The sequence below is a fragment of the Oncorhynchus keta genome, chromosome 21 (genome assembly GCF_023373465.1).
Source record: "Oncorhynchus keta strain PuntledgeMale-10-30-2019 chromosome 21, Oket_V2, whole genome shotgun sequence".
Taxonomy (NCBI): domain Eukaryota; kingdom Metazoa; phylum Chordata; class Actinopteri; order Salmoniformes; family Salmonidae; genus Oncorhynchus; species Oncorhynchus keta.
Window position 1 is genome coordinate 41669388 of NC_068441.1, and position 22036 is coordinate 41691423.

A 22036-nucleotide genomic window follows, 5' to 3' on the forward strand; every position below is an offset into this window, starting at 1 on the left:
AGAGCACTGTACACATGACAATAAAAACATAATATTAAAACATACATGTGTATAAAACAATCAAATTGAGCACAATAAAAAATTAAAAACATTTAATAAAAGCAATCACATTCAACTACATACACAATCAATCATTTAAACTGCCTAAGTGGCACCAGCACATCTAATTGCAGTGAATTTTTCAGATTATTACACAATTTTGGGGCAAAAGAAAACAAAACAGCATGATTTTAAATGGTTCACAGTGGCACATATGCTTGCCATTCTTTAAAGCCAGTTTTTTTCCCCACTTTCTGTGAAAAATGTATCTAACTCTCGTAGAAGTTTGAAGTGATCTGGAAGTGATTTCCAGAAACAGACACAATTTATATTTCCATTCACATCTGTCCCAGCATTAGCCCCACCCACTCAACTCTGGCCCACTCGAGCTTATTTCGTCACTCAATGCCACGTTAGGTTACTCCCTGCCAACCTGCTTAACTGCCAACCTGGCTACTGGGTATTTGAGGACACAAAATGGCTGTGCCAGAAAATATGTCTGACTGAGGTGTCATGGAGCCAAATAAATCCCCATTAATAGAAACGCTTGATCCTGAGCTGGTGCCAGTTTGAAGGCAAACCAAGCTTCAGGACAAGGATCAACTCTCCACTACACACTTTCCAAGGCTTCTAAACTTCAACACTCATAGTCAATGTCAGATCCAGTATTTCTAAAGTTTAGGATGAGATTAAAAAGAATGAATTAATGGATCATTCTAAACATGTTGCCTACTTGTAGGCCTAGCACGTCGCATACGGTCAATTATATCTATGGATGAAGTGATTCCATTTTATAATTTGAATTGACATGATGTCCCTTCACTTTAAACCACACAGATGTCGGGCTGAGATTGTGGAATCTAATGGAATTTGTTATGTTGCAGAAAATGGCCCAGGTTCCAGATGCAAGTGAAACCTTCAGTCAGTGGTGCCGAAGCAGCAGGGGGGACATAGAGCCCCCAGCATTGTGCTGATGATCAATGCTATCTGGGGTGCTTGGGACGTGCCTGCCCTTAAACCCTTACCCAAACCTTAACCCTTTACCTTAACCAAAACCCATACCTAACCCTAACCCTTACCTTAATCATTTTACATTACAACTTAAATGGAGTAGTAATGGCCCTAGGATAGCACGGACCTTGTGCTGATGTTTGGATCGTTCCTGAGATAAGTGGGAAGGTGATGAGGCTGCAATATACTTGATGGGTGTTGGAGAAACACAATATGGCACAAGTATATTTGAAAGAAGATACTGCTGCATTTGGTCCTCTTTGGAGTACATGGTGCATTAATAAACACACAATATGAAGACACTATCTTATTTGATTAGGTGAATATGTCATCAAAATAGACCCCAGAATAAAAATATTAACCAGTTTGAGTAGGCCATGAACGCTTCAATGTATTACTGTATTGTTACATTGACCTGGCATTTAAATGTAATAACATTTCATTGAAAGACACTATTCCCAACATTCCTTGAATATGTAGCCTATTCCTTAACAAATCATACCTTCTAGTAGCACCTATTCCGTGCCCTGCCTTTAATTCCGTTGATTTTGTAGGGATTAGGGAGTTTAGATTCGAAGGGTATGTATGGGCCAATGGGGCCCCTCTCTCGTTTCTTTTATGTCGCATTTGCTGTGTTTACACAGTCGACACACCCCAGATCTTCAACCGAACCGCCTCCCCCAATCCTGTCACACACACAACGTGTATGTCACTGACACAATAAATCAATAAACTCTACAATCAATCATGACGATGCAAGTCAACCGAACCGAAACCAACTAAAAATATAAATTGCAGGATGTAACGTCGGATTTGAGTCCTTACCCTCCTTCCGTGGGTATCCTGGTTTGTCCGAAATGAGAGGGAGAGAATATCAAGGTAAACTATAGTTTCAACCATTTACATAACAATCTTGGCATCAAAGCATGTTTCTGCTACTTTAGGCAGCTGACACAACATCCGCAGCACACTGCAGACACACCCCTTTTGCTCTCATGCGCACACGCTTCTGCATGCGCACAATGCTGAGTAAGATGAACATAATAATACAAACACAGAGACAATGAAATGATCGGTGTCATGTATCCATCCCGACACTACTATGTTCAATTCCTAGCCTGTAACGCAATACTTTATTACAATGCTGCCACCTCACAAAACATGTGGCCACATAACAAAGAGTAGTGCATAGCACATATTTGTGGCAGATAATCATATCGTTTCCTTTTCAGTGCATATATTATCATATTGTTACAACGTTATAGTAGGTAGCGCTGTAGCAGATCAGTGCTTGCGGTGAAACAATGTTGCTTTAAAGCTCACGCGGTCAAAGTTGTTTACCTCTTCGTTACCTCTGACGTCATGACACACCCCTGTGTTTGGGGGAAGGGGACTAGCTCGCACACGTTACGAGCATTTGGCTCGACCAAGCATGGCAGGGTTGGTGTAAAATGCCACCAACCAAAACACGGGATTAACGCAGATTGCACCTTTGATTGGCTATTGGAGAGGTTTACGGAACATATTATATACTGTGGACGTCCAGGGGCGGGGCATAACAAAAAGTAATGGCCATTTATTTAGGGTCTGGCAAGACAGTGGATTTCACAGTTATTCTATAGAATTCGCCGTTTGTAGAGCATGACAAAAAGGTAAATACCGTAACCATTATTACTAGGCGTTTTCGTTCATAGCAGTCGCGTTCTGTCTGAATACAATTGATACATCGACTAAAACTGATTGCGCAATTAGGGTTAACCAGCCCTACACGCTAACGATCAGTATCAGCTCTAGAGCCAGCATTTAGAGCCTTCGTTTGGGCGTGATAGTTTTGACATTTCGAGTCGATCACGTACGGGTCTTTGTAATACACAGTTATTACACAGTATCGAACATATTTACTGCAATTCAACATGGAGAGGATTTTTTTTCTGTAGATATTGACGACGAAAAACGGACTAAGGGCAACTTGGTCTTGGGAAAAGTTGTACACAGGTATGAAACTCGCATGCAGAGAAGGAATGTGAAAGCTACAACTATTCTGCTGCTCGAGCTCAAAATGAACGCAGTGTTAAAATAAAGGATGTCAGTGTACCAAAATAATCTTTACAATCCAACCATTGCACGCATGTTTCTCAAATTATTGTCTTACATTTTCTTTACAGAGATACAAATTGTATTATTCAAGCAACCAAACTGTCTGAAACAAAGTCTGAATTGATTAAGCCAATTTCTACTTTTTCAGGATTAGAGATATATAAATGGTTAAGAGAGTTGTCAAGTCTTCATCCTCCATCTGCAAACAAGGGCATGCCAAGATATCAGGTAAGGTACTTTGATCTGATTTAAATCCATGCATTTATATACATTCATGAAATACATCTATCCATTCATGCAATTAAGCTCAGCTCCAGATTCCCAAAATATTTATTATCTGTCATAGCTTTGAAAAAATGTAGCTAGATAAGCACTTTAAAAGCTGGAGTGTATTGCAGACACCCTTGCCCCAAATATGCCAGACTACTACTATTTGACATAACATGAGTTACATTTTAGGCTTCTGTTACTAGACCTTCAAAATGGGCCTCTCGTGTCTCACACTGGCAACTTTTTCCTCTGATTTAACGTCTACCATGTTCTTAATGGGTTCAATACGTAGGTTAAATCAAATCCACTGGGGTCCAGAATGATTGAGTCCCTCGATGGAGATGATCAAAAAAATACTGTATTGTATGGTCCAAAAGAGAAAACAACTATATTATTTTATACTAATACAATTGTGCTGAAAAATAGGTGTTGTTTAACAATTAATACAAAAAAAACCTAAGAAGGTAGGGGTGAAAATGATTGGATTCCCTGTTTCCACCGTCTCTGTTTCTACCGTCCCTGTTTCCACCGTCCGCTTGCGAGGATAACAACATTGAGCCTTTTTCTAAAATGTTTTATGAAATTGGAGAACACTTTGGGAGGGATCTTAGACCATTCATCCATACAGAATCTTTCCAGATCCTTGATATCATTTGTCTGCCCTTATGGACTGCCTTCTTCAATTCAAACCACAGGTTTTCAATGGGGTTCAAGTCTGGAGACTGAGATGACAATTGCAAAATGGAATGAAACGGGTAAACCTACCTGAATTTGTCCAATAGAAACTCTCATTTGCAATTGTTTGGACATCCTAGATCAGCTAGATGCAGGAAAGAGTGTTCGAGGCAATATTAAATGTGTCACTATCTGTCACCTACCTTATAAACTTTAATTCGTAGGCTAGGTTGTAGCAACCTCATGATGGGTATAGGGAAAATTTGAGTATCATGTAGTAGACTAAACCTATTGATGCTACATTGAGCTGGGTGAATGGAACATGAAGGACAGTCATTCAATATGCTTTAATAGAAATAAGGCCATGCTGATAAATCAAAAATGTTTTCCTCACACATATTAAATAGCACTGACTGCCACTGATGTTTAAATAAAATCAGTAAGGGCTTATATTTGTTTTTCTTGTCAAATGTATCACCATATGCCTAAAACTATCCTGGAAATAGATGACGTGTAAGTAGCCTTACCTCACATTCTTTTTTTTCTGTCACAGTTGTGTCTTTAGTCACAGTAGGACACAAGGTCGGAAAACGATTTCAAACTGAAAACAAATCATTGCTCTTATTGGACACGTTCACATGCAGCAACTTTTCTGTTTCAAAACGTTTTGTCCCATTTGCTCCTACTGAACACGTCTCCTGTTTCCATTTAGAAGTGGGTAATGTCCTTTCTTTTCCTTCTACGCAGCCTTTGTAGCCAAAAGTGTTGACGAGTGATGCCGTATAAGTGTTCACTATAAGAAATGATGACAATTCAAAATACTGCCTCTCTCTAAGGGAATTGAGTCAACTGACCCAACAGGTCATGTTATTGTAGGTAGCACACTTTCGTTGGCACTAATGAATCCAACAAAAATGTGAGTTAGATATTTCCCCCGAGCTATTAAGATTAGTGAAGCGATATCAGGGTACTGTATTTGTGCATGAGCTCTCTGTGATTTTGATATGTTATTTCTCTCATGTTGACTCTGATAGATCTTTACTCAGGCCTAGATGATTGAAAAGGTTTAGACCAATAAACCTCTTCAACCAGATTAGAATATCCTCATGTATTAACACTTTACATAACCATGTTCTTATTCCTGTGTAAATATTTCTGCAAGTACAGTATAGTAAAGAGCATCAGGCCTAATCATTGTTTTACTGTATTACAACAATATACCTAATGTAAACCTTAGCCCTACCCCAAACCCATACCATAATCCTACTTACAGTGCGAGTACATTGTAACAATAAGTCATGACAATAGCATTTACCCTGTACTCTGTGTACACTTACTGTTAGTAATTACAGCGAGTCCTAAGAGCACTGTAATGTAAAGTATGACCCCCTTGTTTTCTTGATGATGGGGTAGGGTTAGGGGTAGGCCTACTGCTGGCTAAAGTTATATGTTACCCCCTAGAGATAGATCTCTATGATGTGTATGGCGGGTAACACCTTGACCAAACTGGGCCTGCGCGTGCGGTATCGTGTGCATGTTGATTTTGTCAGTCCCCACCAGACGCATTCATGACACGTAGGTTAAAATAGCAAAAGCAACTGTGAACCAACTATATTCATTTGGGGACAGGTTGAAACACACATTAAACATTCATGGACATGTGGCTAGCTTGCTGTTGCTAACTCATTTGTCCTGGGAGGTGAACATTGGGTTGTTATTTTACCTTAACCTGTGTGTCATGAATGGGCCTTTTTGTTGTTGGATCTTTGTATCATTTTGACCTCAAGTCTCTACTCTGACAATTAATCCACAGTTAAAGGGGAAACCAACTAAGTTAGTTTCTAGTTAATTTTCTATGAATAAGCTCTCACCCACGTGGGTTAGTATTATCCTGAAAACCAATGAGTAGATGGGAGAGGCAGTACTTGCAGCACGTCTAGCGTCTCAAATATAATAAATGTTTTATTTTAGCGCCTGGCTATGCAGACGCCTGTGAGCAGTTTGGATGAAATGATGGAATAACATATACTGTACATTTATTTTGCAATGATCGTGCACGCGATGTGGCTGGTCTAATCAGGGTGTAACATGCAATATAGGCTTGTATTATGTATATGTCAAGTGTGGGATGTACAGAGTGGCATGTTATAGACACTTTGAATGAATTAGGCTGTTTGAATGAGGGGTGTGCTGATTAGTCGGGCAAAACAAGTAACGGATATGGGCAATTTTCTGGATCCGTTTGTGAGCCGAGTATTGTTTGTATTCGGGTGCCAGCAAGCATCTTTCTCATGTCAGTCAGTCACAGAGTTTCAAAACCATACTGTACTGTCTTTGCATCAGGCCTATAGACAGAAACTAAAACAGGAAGCTCCCGCTCTCAGGTCTGTTCAACGTTGGTCCGGTGAGCGAGTTCATGAGCAAGTGCATTGGCGATGTCGTACCCACAGCAACTATTAAAATATTCCCCAACTAGAAACCGTGGATTGATGGCAGCATTCATACGAAACTGAAAGCGCGGACCATTGCTTTTAACCAGGGCAAGGTGACCGGAAACATGACCGAATACAAACATTGTAGCTATTCCCTCCGCAAGGCAATCAAACAAGCTAAGCGTCAGTTTAGAGACAAAGTAGAGTTGCAATTCAACGGCTCAGACACAAGAGGTATGTGGCAGGGACTACAGTCAATCCCGGATTACAAAAAGAAAACCAGCCCCGTCGCAGACCAGGATGTCTTGCTCCCAGACAGACTAAACAACTTCTTTACCCGCTTTGAGGACAATACAGTGCCACTGACATGGCCCGCTACCAAAACCTGCGAACTCTCCTTCACTGCAGCCGAAGTGAGGAAAACATTTAAACGTGTTAACCCTCGCAAGGCTGCAGGCCCAGACGGCATCCCCAGCCGCGTTCTCAGAGCATGCGCAGACCAGCTGGCTGGTGTGGTTACGGATATATTCAATCAATACTTAGCCCAGTCTGCTGTTCCCACATGCTTCAAGAGGGCCACCATTGTTCCTGTTCCCAAGAAATCTAAGGTAGCTGAGCTAAATGACTACCGCCCCGTAGCACTCACTTCCGTCATCATGAAGTGCTTTGAGAGACTAGTCAAGGACCATATCACCACCCTACCTGACATCGACGACAGCTCAGCATTTAACAACATAGTACCCGCCCTGTGCAACTGGGTACTGGACTTCCTGACGGGCCACCCCCAGGTGGTGAGGGTAGGTAACAACATCTCCACCCCGCTAATCCTCAACACTGGGGCCCCACAAGGGTGCTTTCTGAGCCCTCTCCTGTACTCCCTGTTCACCCACGACTGAGTGGCCTTGCACGCCTCCAACTCAATCATCAAGTTTGCAGACGACACTACAGTGATAGGCTTGATTACCAACAATGACGAGACGGCCTACAGGGAGGAGGTGAGGGCCCTCGGAGTGTGGTGTCAGGAAAATAACCTCACACTCAACGTCAACAAAACAAAGGAGATGATCGTGGACTTCAGGAAACAGCAGAGGGAGCACCCCCCTATCCACATTGACGGGACAGTAGTGGAGAGGGTAGAAAGTTTTAAGTTCCTCGACGTACACATCACGGACAAACTGAAATGGTCCACCCACACAGACAGCGTGGTGAAGAAGGCGCAGCAGCGCCTCTTCAACCTCATTAGGCTTAGAAATTCGGCTTGTCACCAAAAACACTCACAAACTTCTACAGATGCACAATCGAGAGCATCCTGTCGGGCTGTATCACCGCCTGGTACGGCAACTGCTCCGCCCACAACCGTAAGGCTCTCCAGAGGGTATTGAGGTCTGCACAGCGCATCACCGGGGGCAAACTACCTGCCCTCCAGGACACCTACACCACCTGATGTCACAGGAAGGCCATAAAGATCATCAAGGACAACAACCACCCGAGCCACTGCCTGTTCACCCCGCTATCATCCAGCAGGCGAGGTCAGTACAGGTGCATCAACCCTGGGACCGAGAGACTGAAAAAAAGCTTCTATCTCATGGCCATCAGACTGTTAAACAGCCACCACTAATATTGAGTGGCTGCTGCCATACATGTAAAAAATGTATCACTCGCCACTTTAAACAATGCCACTTAATATGATGTTTACAAACCCTACATAACTCATCTCATATGTATATACTGTACTCTATACCACCTACTGCATCTTGCCATCTTTATGTAATACCTGTATCACTAGCCACTTTAAACAATGCCACTTAATATAATGTTTACATACCCTACATTACTCATCTCATATGTATATACTGTACTCTATAGCATCTACTGCATCTTACCTATGCCGTTCTGTACCATCACTCATTCATATATCTTTATGTACATATTCGTCATCCCTTTACACTTGTGTGTGTGTATAAGGTAGCTGTTGTGAAATTGTTAGGTTCGATTACTCGTTGGTTATTACTGCATTGTCGGAACTAGAAGCAGAAGCATTTCACTACACTCACATTAACATCTGCTAACCATGTGTATGTAACAAATACAATTGGATTAGATTCATGTGTGAGGTTGTACGTGGTCGAAATAGCTTAACTGGCTCGTTTGCCTGTGTGTAAAGAGAAGGGCGGTCTGTACATTGATCCTGCTGCTTTGATTGGATCGATTGAAGTTGTTTCTCCATCCACTCACTTCATAATTTCACCCGATCACTTTTCCTAGTATGTGGTCTGATAATTTAGATTGCTGCTGCCTGCTACCATGATAAATCACATGGCAAGGACGTTTACTATGAAACTATCAATGTGCATAATATCTAACAAGCGGGCAAGTGTAGGGAAAATTTTAACCGGTGATGCACATTCTGACCCAGTGAAAGCAAACTTGGCTGCCTGCTGCAAGTTGAAGGCACACAGACCCACCCCTCTGCACGCTGCTCCAAATCTGCAGGTTTTTTTGCAGTGAGAATGTGCAGTGAGTTATTTTGCCAACATCGAATTAGGCATATTAAAACACTTATGTATCACCCTATCCGACTATCAACTGTCAACTTGCGGATACGATTCCGAATACGAGTATGGCCATGTCGGCACACCCAGACTTTGAATCCTAAGCAGCCTGCCTACACATAGTTTGAAGTACAATAGACAAACATAGCTACTGTAGCAGGTCAAAGCTGTGTGCTGGAAAACCTTGGTAGAGCATGGGTGGAGTAGTTATAGTGGTGCTCATGAATTTCCTTTCTTTTTTGACCAATGCCTACTTCTCTGCCATCACTATCACCTCATAATGCACTCGAGAGCATTTATAAGCGCATGATAACGTATTGACAAGATACACAGCGGCACGCCCCTAATTAAGTCGGTGGCACACAGCCACATGCGTGCAGTTCCTTGTTGCTAGACGTGCCAGAACGTGCAGTTCCTTGTTGCTATGTATAAGTCCGTGTAATAAGATTATCTGAACCTAGTCGGGATGCCAAATTTCTCCCCACAACACTACCTCGCTCAATCACATTTCCTCTGCCAAAGAGGTGATGATGAGGGAAGTAGAGATGTCAAGTCACCTAGCAGACATGTTTGGAGGCCTGTAGAATCAATGTATGGTACATGCAGCTCTAGCTTAGAGAATGGGAGATCTTGGATAAACATGATACGATCGAAAGAAAGCAGGATGAATAAAACCAATTCCTTGGCCTATTCCCTTCCCCTAGTCCCCACGTCTTCAGTTTTTTCAGATCTGACTGAGCGGATAAGTGCATCCGGTTGCTTCCCAGTCAAAATAGTTCGGAAGAGTTTTCATTTCATCCAAGATGGCGTAGCAGTTGGACGTGTGTTTTGTCTTGTCCCGTCCTGTCTAGTGTAAATATAGTTTTCTTCGTTTTTTTTTTTCTGTATATATTTCGTAAATATTTTAATTTCACTTTCAAACTAGAGCTGAATATACTCTCCTGCAACCCGCATCACCCAATGTGGTACGGATCTGCTTTTTCTATACTTTACTTTAGAACCGGAACCACCATCAGAAGCTAGCCAGCTAACTAGCTACTAGCTCGTACTCAGTTAGCCATTGCTAGCGGTCTTCTAAGCTAACTAGGACACCAGCGCGACATCAACCCAGAGCATATCAGACTGCTCTTTCTCTACCACATCTCCGGATTCCTACCGCAAGCTCTGTACCTTTACACCGGATCATCGCAACTAGCTAGCTGCAATCCGAGTGGCTACTCCTGGCTAACGTCTCTGTCCCAAAACAAGCTACAGTTAGCCTTGAGCTAAGCCCATCTCCCGACTAGCCGAAGAGGCCCAACAATACCTCTTTTGCCAATTGGCCTGGACCCTTTACTGCCGACACGGAGCCCCGCCGATCCATCACGACTGGTCCGCCGACATAATCGTCCGAGGTGGTTTCAACAGGATTTTTCGTTGCGACATCGCCAAAGATCCATCTGCTGGCCAAGGCCTGCGAGCTTTCTGAAACGCTGTGTCTCCAGCTCACCCAGCGTACTAGAGCTCCTGTAGCATACTCCTGGGCTACAATTACCCGGGCCCACGACCGGTCTGTCGATGTCACCGCAAGAAGAGGAATAAACAGACTCACCCCATCGCAACGTCCCCCAAAGGTTAGCTCTCTAGCCCTCGCTATCTCCCTGCTTGCTAATTCGGCCTGCTAACGGCTAGCTTGTCTAGCCCGGGCCTACGAACTGTTAGCTTGTTAGCACAGGCCTGCTAACCATCTGGCTCACCGCATCCCAATTACTCTGAACCCATTTACTTTCTATCTCTCTTTGATTTTTATTTTGTTTATACCTTCCGGAAACCTGCCTCACCCACTGTGATACGGAATCGCTATCACCTTTAATTTTTATTTTATTTTTATGACACACTCAAGAACCTCCAGACGCTAACCAGCTAACTAGCTACAAGCTATTTAGTCATTGTTAGTTAAAAAAAAAAAAACCTGGATAACACTCGCCAGCCCAGCTTCCCTGCCCATCCACCGCTGCCCCCTGGACACTGATCTCTTGGCTACATAGCTGACGCACGCTGGACTGTCCATTAATCACGGTACTCCATTCTGCTTGTTTGTTTTATCTGTCGGCCCAGTTGCCTAGTCAACGCCATTTTACCTGCTGTTTGTTGTGCTAGCTGATTAGCCTCGCCTACTGTTTTTAGCTAGCTTTCCCAATTCAACACCTGTGATTACTGTATGCCTCGCTGTATGTCTCTCCCAAATGTCAATATGCCTTGTATACTGTTGTTCAGGTTAGTTATCATTGTTTTAGTTCACAATGGAGCCCCTAGATCCACTCTGCATACCCCTGTTACCTCCTTTGTCCCACCCCCCACACATGCGGTGACCTCACCCATTACAACCAGCATGTCCAGAGATACAACCTCTCTCATCATCACCCAGTGCCTGGGCTTACCTCCGCTGTACCCGCACCCCACCATACCCCTGTCTGCGCATTATGCCCTGAATATATTCTACCATGCCCAGAAACCTGCTCCTCTTATCCTCTGCCCCCAACGCTCTAGGCGACCAGTTTTGATAGCCTTTAGCCGCACCCTCATACTACTCCTTCTCTGTTCCGCGGGTGATGTGGAGGTAAACCCAGGCCCTGCATGTCCCCAGGTACCCTCATTTGTTGACTTCTGTGATCGAAAAAGTCTTAGTTTTATGCATGTCAACATCAGAAGCCTCCTCCCTAAGTTTGTTTTACTCACTGCTTTAGCACACTCTGCTAATCCTGATGTCCTTGCCGTGTCTGAATCCTGGCTCAGGAAGGCCACCAAAAATTCAGAGATTTCCATACCCAACTATAACATCTTCCGTCAAGATAGAACTGCCAAAGGGGGCGGAGTCGCAGTCTACTGCAGAGATAGCCTGCAAAGTAATGTCATACTTTCCAGGTCCATACCCAAACAGTTTGAACTACTAATTTTGTAAATTACTCTCTCCAGAAACAAGTCTCTCACTGTTGCCGCCTGCTACCGACCCCCGTCAGCTCCCAGCTGTGCCTTGGACACCGTTTGTGAATTGATCGCCCCCCATCTAGCTTCAGAGTTTGTTCTGTTAGGTGACCTAAACTGGGATATGCTTAACACCCCGGCAGTCCTACAATCTAAGCTAGATGCCCTCAATCTCACGCAAATCATCAAGGAACCCACCAGGTACAACCCTAACTCTGTAAACAAGGGCACCCTCATAGACGTCATCCTGACCAACTGGCCCTCCAAATATACCTCCGCTGTCTTCAACCAGGATCTCAGCGATCACTGCCTCATCGCCTGTATCCGCCACGGAGCCGCAGTCAAACGACCACCCCTCATCACTGTCAAACGCTCCCTAAAACACTTCTGTGAGCAGGCCTTTCTAATCGACCTGGCCCGTGTATCCTGGAAGGACATTGACCTCATCCCGTCAGTTGAGGATGCCTGGTCATTCTTTAAAAGTAACTTCCTCACCATTTTGGATAAGCATGCTCCGTTCAAAAAATGCAGAACCAAGAACAGATACAGCCCTTGGTTCACTCCAGACCTGACTGCCCTCGACCAGCACAAAAACATCCTGTGGCGGACTGCAATAGCATCGAATAGCCCCCGTGATATGCAACTGTTCAGGGAAGTCAGGAACCAATACACGCAGTCAGTCAGGAAAGCTAAGGCCAGCTTCTTCAGGCAGAAGTTTGCATCCTGTAGCTCCAACTCCAAAAAGTTCTGGGACACTGTGAAGTCCATGGAGAACAAGAGCACCTCCTCCCAGCTGCCCACTGCACTGAGGCTAGGAAACACGGTCTCCACCGATAAATCCATGATTATCGAAAACTTCAATAAGCACTTCTCAACGGCTGGCCATGCCTTCCGCCTGGCTACTCCAACCTCGGCCAACAGCTCCGCCCCCCGTAGTTCCTCACCCAAGCCTCTCCAGGTTATCCTTTACCCAAATCCAGATAGCAGATGTTCTGAAAGAGCTGCAAAACCTGGACCCGTACAAATCAGCTGGGCTTGACAATCTGGACCCGCTATTTCTGAAACTATCTGCCGCCATTGTCGCAACCCCTATTACCAGCCTGTTCAACCTCTCTTTCATATCGTCTGAGATCCCCAAGGATTGAAAGCTGCCGCAGTCATCCCCCTCTTCAAAGGGGAGACACCCTGGACCCAAACTGCTATAGACCTATATCCATCCTGCCCTGCCTATCTAAGGTCTTCGAAAGCCAAGTCAACAAACAGGTCACTGACCATCTCGAATCCCACCGTACCTTCTCCGCTGTGCAATCTGGTTTCCGAGCCGGTCACGGGTGCACCTCAGCCACACTCAAGGTACTAAATGATATCATAACCGCCATCGATAAAAGACAGTACTGTGCAGCCGTCTTCATCGACCTCGCCAAGGCTTTCGACTCTGTCAATCACCAAATTCTTATCGGCAGACTCAACAGCCTCGGTTTTTCGGATGACTGCCTTGCCTGGTTCACCAATTACTTTGCAGACAGAGTTCAGTGTGTCAAATCAGAGGGCATGCTGTCCGGTCCTCTGGCAGTCTCTATGGGGGTGCCACAGGGTTCAATTCTCGGGCCGACTCTTTTCTCTGTATATATCAATGATGTTGCTCTTGCTGCGGGCGATTCCCTGATCCACCTCTACGCAGACGACACCATTCTATATACTTTCGGCCCGTCATTGGACACTGTGCTATCAAACCTCCAAACGAGCTTCAATGCCATACAGCACTCCTTCCGTGGCCTCCAACTGCTCTTAAACGTGAGTAAAACCAAATGCATGCTTTTCAACCGATCGCTGCCTGCACCCGCATGCCCGACTAGCATCACCACCCTGGATGGTTCCAACCTTGAATATGTGGACATCTATAAGTACCTAGGTGTCTGGCTAGACTGCAAACTCTCCTTCCAGACTCACATCAAACATCTCCAATCAAAATCAAATCCAGAGTCGGCTTTCTATTCCGCAACAAAGCCTCCTTCACTCACGCTGCCAAGCTTACCCTAGTAAAACTGACTATCCTACCGATCCTCGACTTCGGCGATGTCATCTACAAAATGGCTTCCAACACTCTACTCAGCAAACTGGATGCAGTCTATCACAGTGCCATCCGTTTTGTCACTAAAGCACCTTATACCACCCACCACTGCGACTTGTATGCTCTAGTCGGCTGGCCCTCACTACATATTCGTCGCCAGACCCACTGGCTCCAGGTCATTTACAAGTCCATGCTAGGTAAAGCTCCGCCTTATCTCAGTTCACTGGTCACGATGGCAACACCCATCCGTAGCACGCGCTCCAGCAGGTGTATCTCACTGATCATCCCTAAAGCCAACACCTCATTTGGCCGCCTTTCGTTCCAGTACTCTGCTGCCTGTGACTGGAACGAATTGCAAAAATTTTTGAAGTTGGAGACTTTTATCTCCCTCACCAACTTCAAACATCAGCTATCCGAGCAGCTAACCGATCGCTGCAGTTGTACATAGACTATAGGTAAATAGCTCACCCTTTTTCACCTACCTCATTCCCATACTGTTTTTATACTGTTTTTATTTATTTACTTTTCTGCTCTTTTGCACACCAATATCTCTACCTGTACATGCCCATCTGATCATTTATCACTCCAGTGTTAATCTGCAAAATTGTATTATTCGCCTACCTCCTCATGCCTTTTGCACACATTGTATATAGACTGCCCATTTTTTTCTACTGTGTTATTGACTTGCTAATTGTTTACTCCATGTGTAACTCTGTGTTGTCTGTTCACACTGCTATGCTTTATCTTGGCCAGGTCGCAGTTGCAAATGAGAACTTGTTCTCAACTAGCCTACCTGGTTAAATAAAGGTGAAATAAAAAAAAATAAAAAATAAAATTTATAATGTAGAAAGTTTGTGATGTTTTTGTTCATTATGGACTTCGGTAAGGATATTTTTGGCTCTTCAGGCACACATTTTTTTTTATTATTGAGGCAAGCCTAAGTCGCTAGCCAAAGTCTATGCCCCTTCGTTGGTAACTGGTCAATAGTATGGATTTTTCAATAAAGACTTTGTTTTCATTCAATGAGAGACAGGTAATTTCCATGCAATTTTTTTCATTGAGAAATACTATACCAAACTAAGATCTCCTCTGCAGAAACTTCCAAATTATTGACAGATTTCTTGAGTTATCTTATATTAATTATGACTGTTTTGAGGAAGTGGCTATGGCGTCTCAAAATGGACAAACAGTACTATTGCAGCTTTTTAATAATTTGTCAGGTGAAGGTCTTTTAAAGGTGTATGCGAGCACACTCGTTTGGAACTCGGCTAGGCGCCAGCCGAATTGAAGCATGCTGATGCCTTAAGTCAGCAATGTGATGGTGGCGATTCCCTCTAGTCTTTTGCAATGGTCTTATGGGAGCTTCGACCATAATGCTTACTTAATCTTACACCTATCCAGTTATTCCAGTCTGAACCACCAAAGGTGTACGGGGTTGTTTTCGTTTCAGACAGGGCTTTTCTTTAGGCCATTTATTAGAAGGCATTTAGGGGGAGCTGGCACAGTGGTAACATTGTACTAGGTTTGGGCGCTGTACTGTATATACCAAATACCGGGGTATGAACAACTCTGAACAGTTAATTTTGAGATGTGTCTGTTACTTGAGATCTGTGAAGCATTTATTTGAGCTGCAATATCTGAGGCTGGTAACTCTAATGAACTTATCCTCTGCAGCAGAGGTAACTCTGGGTCTTCCTTTTTGTGGCGGTCCTCATGAGATCCAGGTTCATCATAGCGCTTGATGGTTTTTGCGACTGCACTTGAAGAAACTGACAAAGTAATGATGGACTGTCATTTCTCTTTGCATTTTTGAGCTGTTCTTGGACTTTATATGGACTTTTACCAAATAGGGCTATCTTCAGTCACCTTCTACCTTGTCACAACACAACTGATTGGCTCAAACACATTAAGAGGGAAATAAATTCCACAAATTAACTTTTAACAAGGCATACCTGGTAATCGGAAAAGCATTCCAGGTGACTACCACATTTAACACTTTTTTGGTTACTACATGATTCCATATGTGTTAATTCATAGTTTCATAGTCAAAATAAAGAGAAACCCTTGAATGAGCAGGTGTGTCCAAACTTTTGACTGGTACTGTAAGTAAGTTGCTGAATGAATAAGGTCACGGCGCATCATATTGTTTTAGCTTTCTGCAGTGTTTGAGAGGTCAAAAACCTTTGCATGAGTTATCTGTACAGCTGCCACTGCAGCTTGATTTCCTTGTGTTTTTTTCTCCTCTCAGTTCTGGGCCCATATGCTCCTCCCCTATCTTCTCCGAGCAGAGCAGGCAGGCCCTTTGTCCTAGCGACTCCCAGACTCCAAACAGAAACAGTGTGTACCCAGTACTGTTCTTCCGTCAGACAAGCTTGCCTCAAAACTTTCTTCATTTTCACAATGTATCTCATTCACACTCACCAAAAATGACATTTGGTAGCTCCTACCTATATATGTATAATCTACCTATAATGTATAGCTGGATTGCCTGTCTTTGCAATTTGTTAATTTTCGTTTATGCTCGTTAACATATTTAGCTAGCAGCCTCCATGGAAATTCCCCATTATTTGTGCACAATTTGTTAGCATTCTTGCAGTAGACTGCCAATGGGATTTTTTGCAGGGTTTTTTGGAGCCCCTTGTTTACTAAGCTGGTAATACCGTAAATCCCGGCGTGAGAGAAGGATGGTATGAGGATATGAACGTCTGGTTACCGCCCAACCCTACTTTTGGGACCTACTTCCCAATCCATTTGACTGTGATCCTAGCTCAATTGAACATACCGGCAAGTGAAATCAAACAGCTGGTCGAGCTGTCATGTGACCGAATGCATTCGCGTGTCACTACGGAGTTTTGGTTCCTGACTCAAAGGGAACATACCCTGGCGTCTCCCTCTGAGCATTAATGCCACGTTCAAGACAACTGGGAACTCTGGGAAAAAACATGCTAAGACTGGGAAAATCATGCTAAGACTGGGAAAAAACATGCCAAGACTGGGAAAAACATGCTAAGACTGGGAAAAAACATGCTAAGACTGGGAAAAATCATGCTAAGACTGGGAAAAAACATGCTAAGACTGGGAAAAACATGCTAAGACTGGGAAAAACATGCTAAGACTGGGAAAAAACATGCTAAGACTGGGAAAAAACATGCTAAGACTGGGAAAAAACATGCTAAGACTGGGAAAAAACATGCTAAGACTGGGAAAAACATGCTAAGACTGGGAAAAAACATGCTAAGACTGGGAAAAAACATGCTAAGACTGGGAAAAAACATGCTAAGACTGGGAAAAAAACTTTTTTGAACGGTCATCCAACTGAATTCTTTCTGGAGCCCTGACTTTCTGACCTGAAGACCACTGATGTCATGAATTGATCTGGTATTTTTCTCAGTTGTTTTGAAAGCACCATCAGTGCTCTCGTCTGCATTAAAACCAAACATCGAACCAGGTTGGATGTGACTGCAGAGATGAGGTGCGCACTGTTGACCCCTGACTTTTAGAAGCTCCGACGTAACATGCATCAAGCACACCCATCTCAGCACACCCATCTCAGCACACCCATCTCATTAGTGGTGGTGAGATAAGATACATTATGTCAGACTCATTTGTAATTGACTGTCGTAGTCCCACATTAAAATTGTGTGATGGTGAGTTGGGAAGACAATCAGAAATACTGTTAGAATGTTTTCCAATTGACTGCCCTAGCCCCAAATAAACAAAGTCAACATTGGTTGTTAATTGTGTAATACTTTTCACATGGTTGGGGTCGCAAGAATTTTCAAAATAGGGTCGTAGGCTAAAAAGCTGGACAACCAGAGCTGAACCCAGAACAGTAGCCGAGGGCATTGTAATGCAGGCTCACGTTCCAGCCATTCACAGCCACAACAATGGCAGGTTGTGTACGAGGGTCGAGCAGTCGTGTTGGTACAGTCTATTAGCTTTCTGTCCACCCTGCGACAGCAGTACAGTGATCCAACCCACCCCCTCCATGACCACTGTAACTGGTTACTTCCTCCTCTCCCATATGTAACAGTTTAGGCCTCCTATAGAGCTACCCTTTATTTGACACAGAAAGCTGGGCTTTTGTGTGGGTGTTTGCCATATGCTGTATATAGTGCACGTAATGACGCGTTAAGTTCCACCTATTAATGTTGGGCACACGTTGAAATGTCCAGTGATTGATGGTTCGAAACACTCGACACGTCACAGGTAAAGCATACTGTGTGTAAGTATAGCCGGGCTAGTCATGTGACTTCTTGGAAACGCGTTGCATGCAGGGCCCACCAGTGGGTTGAGAAAAAGGAGAAACGCACCTGGCTTGGTTTGGTCCCTGTATGAGTTAGAATGAATGAGTGAGTTAGTATGAGTTAGTTACATTGTAAATAGTATTTTTTTATTTTTTATTTTTTATTTCACCTTTATTTAACCAGGTAGGCTAGTTGAGAACAAGTTCTCATTTGCAACTGCGACCTGGCCAAGATAAAGCATAGCAGTGTGAACAGACAACACAGAGTTACACATGGAGTGAGTGAGTGAGTGAGTAAGTATGAGTTAGTTACATTGTAAATAGTATGAGTGAGTAAGTATGAGTTAGTTACATTGTAAATAGTATGAGTGAGTAAGTATGAGTTAGTTACATTGTAAATAGTATGAGTGAGTAAGTATGAGTTAGTTACATTGTAAATAGTATGAGTGAGTAAGTATGAGTTAGTTACATTGTAAATAGTATGAGTGAGTAAGTATGAGTTAGTTACATTGTAAATAGTATGAGTGAGTAAGTATGAGTTAGTTACATTGTAAATAGTATGAGTGAGTAAGTATGAGTTAGTGGAAATAGAATGCTTTTGTATCCGGCCATAATGATGATACAAAGAAGGTGTTACAACATCATTACCTGCAGGTGATTGAGTCATAGTACACGTTGCCAAGGTTTGTACTTTTGGGTTTTGGTTATGTAACTGGGACCAGAGCTAAGTGCTTACACACCCACGTCACCCACATGTCTGTTGTCTGTCAGGTCATATCCTTGCTAGTTCAGAGTGTGTGTGTGCTAGTGTGTGTGTGTGTGTTTGCGAGAGAGCGATAGCACTTAATCACTCCCGAGCTCTGGAGAGACAGGGCTGTGTGTGTGTGTGTGTGCGGGGGGAGGTTGTGTGTGTGCGTCTAAGCGGGCCTCTCCTTGCCTCTTCGTCTTTCCCCTCTCCAGAGTCCAGCAAGGGACCCAGCAAAAGGGCAGGTCGCCCCGGCCTCTCTCGCTTCGCGGTGGGGCCTGGAGAGGGGTGTGTGTGTGGAGACCAAGGTTATTATAGTAAATGTGAACTGAAACAAATCATTTTGGGGGGCGAAAAACTGTTTATTAAAATAAAATAATGAAGAAAATAGCTTATCTTCAAAAACAAAATAAAATAAAAAACATAATAAATTATGTTTAGTTGTGCAGAAATCCAGTAGGGTTTTGTAGCATTTTTTTATTATGGTGTTTTTGATCTTCTGGCGGGTAAATGCTGCCAGTAGATGGCGATGTTTCAAGTAGGTTTAGCTTGTGCATCACTACCACTAGCTAGTAGTTAATAATTGCGTGAGGGAGGAGCATGAGCGTGAACCATAGGCCTGAACAATGACTGTAGCAGCAAATTTTCTTCTTGTTCGTTGGAATAATGTGTAGAATTGCAGGAAATGAGCTTTAAAAATGGCAAAATATGACAATGGAGGTTGTATGACAGAGGGAAATGAAGGAGAGAGGAATTGAGCGTGAAATCAGAGGACAGGACTAGTGTCTCACTCACCAAGTACTCTTTTAGTCCGAATGCAATTCTGCAACTTAACAAATGTTGGACTAATTGCACTTTTTTTAAACAGGCAAGTCAGTTAAGAACAAATTCTTATTTTCAATGACAGCCTAGGAACAGTGGGTTAACTGCCTGTAAAGGGGCAGAACGACAGATTTGTACCTTGTCAGCTCGGGGATTTGAACTTGCAACCTTTCGGCTACTAATCCAACACTCTAACCACTAGGCTACCCTGCCGCCCCTTAGCACTTGTACTATGAAATTGCACTTACCCTGCCTATTTTTTTGTAAATATCCATTGCTATTTATTTGCCATTGTTCAATGTTATGAATTGTGGACATTTGAGGACATTCAAGTTTTCTGAATCACTGGTGTCTATCCAGGCCTATTCTGTTGTTCCAGTTTCTCTCTTTTCCCCCATCAGTCGATCACTGTCTTTTTAGGGTTTCTTTCCTGCATCCCCTCCCTCTTTCTGACACTTCTATCCCTGTTTTTATGTATTCCTTTCTTATTTTCTCTCTGTTTGCTTCTGTTTCCGACTCTTTCTCGCCGTTTCTCCCCCTCCCCCACATCTCTTCGCCTTGTAAAGTTGCTTATTTCTCTCTTTCTCTCACGCACTCTCTGTCTCTCTCTCTCTCTCTCTCCCCCTCTCTCTCTCTATCCCTCTCTCGCGCGCTCTCTGTCTCTCTCTCTATCCTGCTCTCTCTATCCCTCTCTCTCTCTCTCTCCCTCTCTCTCACGTGCTCTCTGTCTCTCTCGCCATCCCTCTCTCTCTATCCCTCTCTCTCTATCCCTCTCTCTTTCCATGGAGAGGGTCATTCCAGGTCTGATTTGTTTTATGTCTGTTCTGTACTTGTAGTGACCCAGCCAGAGATGCAGTAAAACACATCGCCTTGTGTTTTCTCTTGCTCTGTCTCTCGCTCTCTCTCGTTCCTTTTCGGAATTTCTTGGCAGTCTGGAGCCATTTCTGAGCCATTTTTGGTATTGCGTCATGTGATGTGATAGGGAGGCAGCCGCTCATTGGGCTCCGTCGTTTCGGAGAAGGCCCCCTTCTCTCTCACTCCACCAGCATTCCACCCTCTCGTTTTTCCAGCTTTGTTATATGTCTGGATGTGATTCCGTCTCTGACTTTTGTGTGTCGGGATGTGGTCCGTAAGCTCATTGCTGACATTCTTGAGACATGATGCTGTGAAGTTTTTATTCCTTCTCTTTCCTGCTTGTCTGTGAGCAGTTAAGGCAAATTATCACTTTTAGAAATTCCTGTTTGCATCCTTCTCTCCCTTCCCCTTCTCATTAAGTTAGGGCAAATGATCACTTTTAGAAATTCCTCTCTGCATCCTTCACCCCCTTCCCCTTCTCATTAAGTTAGGGCAAATGATCACTTTTAGAAAATCCTCTCTACATCCTGCACAATATATATTTCTGCACAATATATATTTCACAAATTATATTCCATCTAAAAAATGTCAAAAGTTTAACATTTTTTAAATAATTATACATTTCTATTTTCGCATTTTGAATTACATTTATCAAAAACTCATATACAGTACCATTTTTGGCTTTGACAAGAAGAAAGAAACAGCCTGCTGGTGGCTTCGGTGATGGAGTGAATCGGATAAGTAGGTACTAAAGTACCCAAAAGTACCCAAAAAGTTTTGTCAGGGTAGCCTAGTGGTTAGAGTGTTGGACTAGTAACCGAAAGGTTGCAAGTTCGAATCCCCGAGCTGACAAGGTACAAATCTGTCGTTCTACCCTGAACAGGCAGTTAACCCACTGTTCCTAGGCCGTCATTGAAAATAAGAATTTGTTCTTAACTGACTTGCCTAGTAAAATAAAGGTAAAAAAACAAAAAATGTTATTTTGCTAGTAGATGATAACAATCAAAGATAGCCAGCTATCTAAGTGTACCGGTCCATGCAAAATGAACTGGCCCACTCGGGTCTAGCATGCAATAAGCTAACAAGCTACAACAACTCCATCAACATTTGCACGTTTTGCAGAAATGAATGGTCAAATACAAATCTGATTCATGTAATTGTTTATTTCAAGGTATGTCTTTATTTTAGTTGAACTGCCTGATCTTCATTGGCCAATATAACTTGTAGGATATCATGGTAGCCAATGTTTGTGTTATC

The 22036-nt window shown here is 43.3% G+C and overlaps 1 protein-coding gene across 4 annotated transcripts in view; it reads left to right on the forward strand.

Moving 5' to 3' along the window:
• The first annotated feature begins 2494 nt into the window (after positions 1-2494).
• Positions 2495-22036, forward strand: part of LOC118400575 (vitamin D3 receptor B-like) — a 147838-nt gene continuing 128296 nt past the window's right edge. The window contains exons 1-3 of one of the 4 annotated variants that reach the window (XM_052473944.1): positions 2495-2702; positions 2988-3045; positions 3296-3375. In XM_052473944.1, the coding sequence (XP_052329904.1) occupies positions 3312-3375 (64 nt within the window). In that variant the 5' untranslated portion in view covers positions 2495-2702; positions 2988-3045; positions 3296-3311. Of the gene's footprint in view, positions 3046-3295; positions 3376-22036 lie in introns of all 4 variants that reach the window. The other 3 variants (XM_052473946.1, XM_052473943.1, XM_052473945.1) reach the window with 3 other exon arrangements.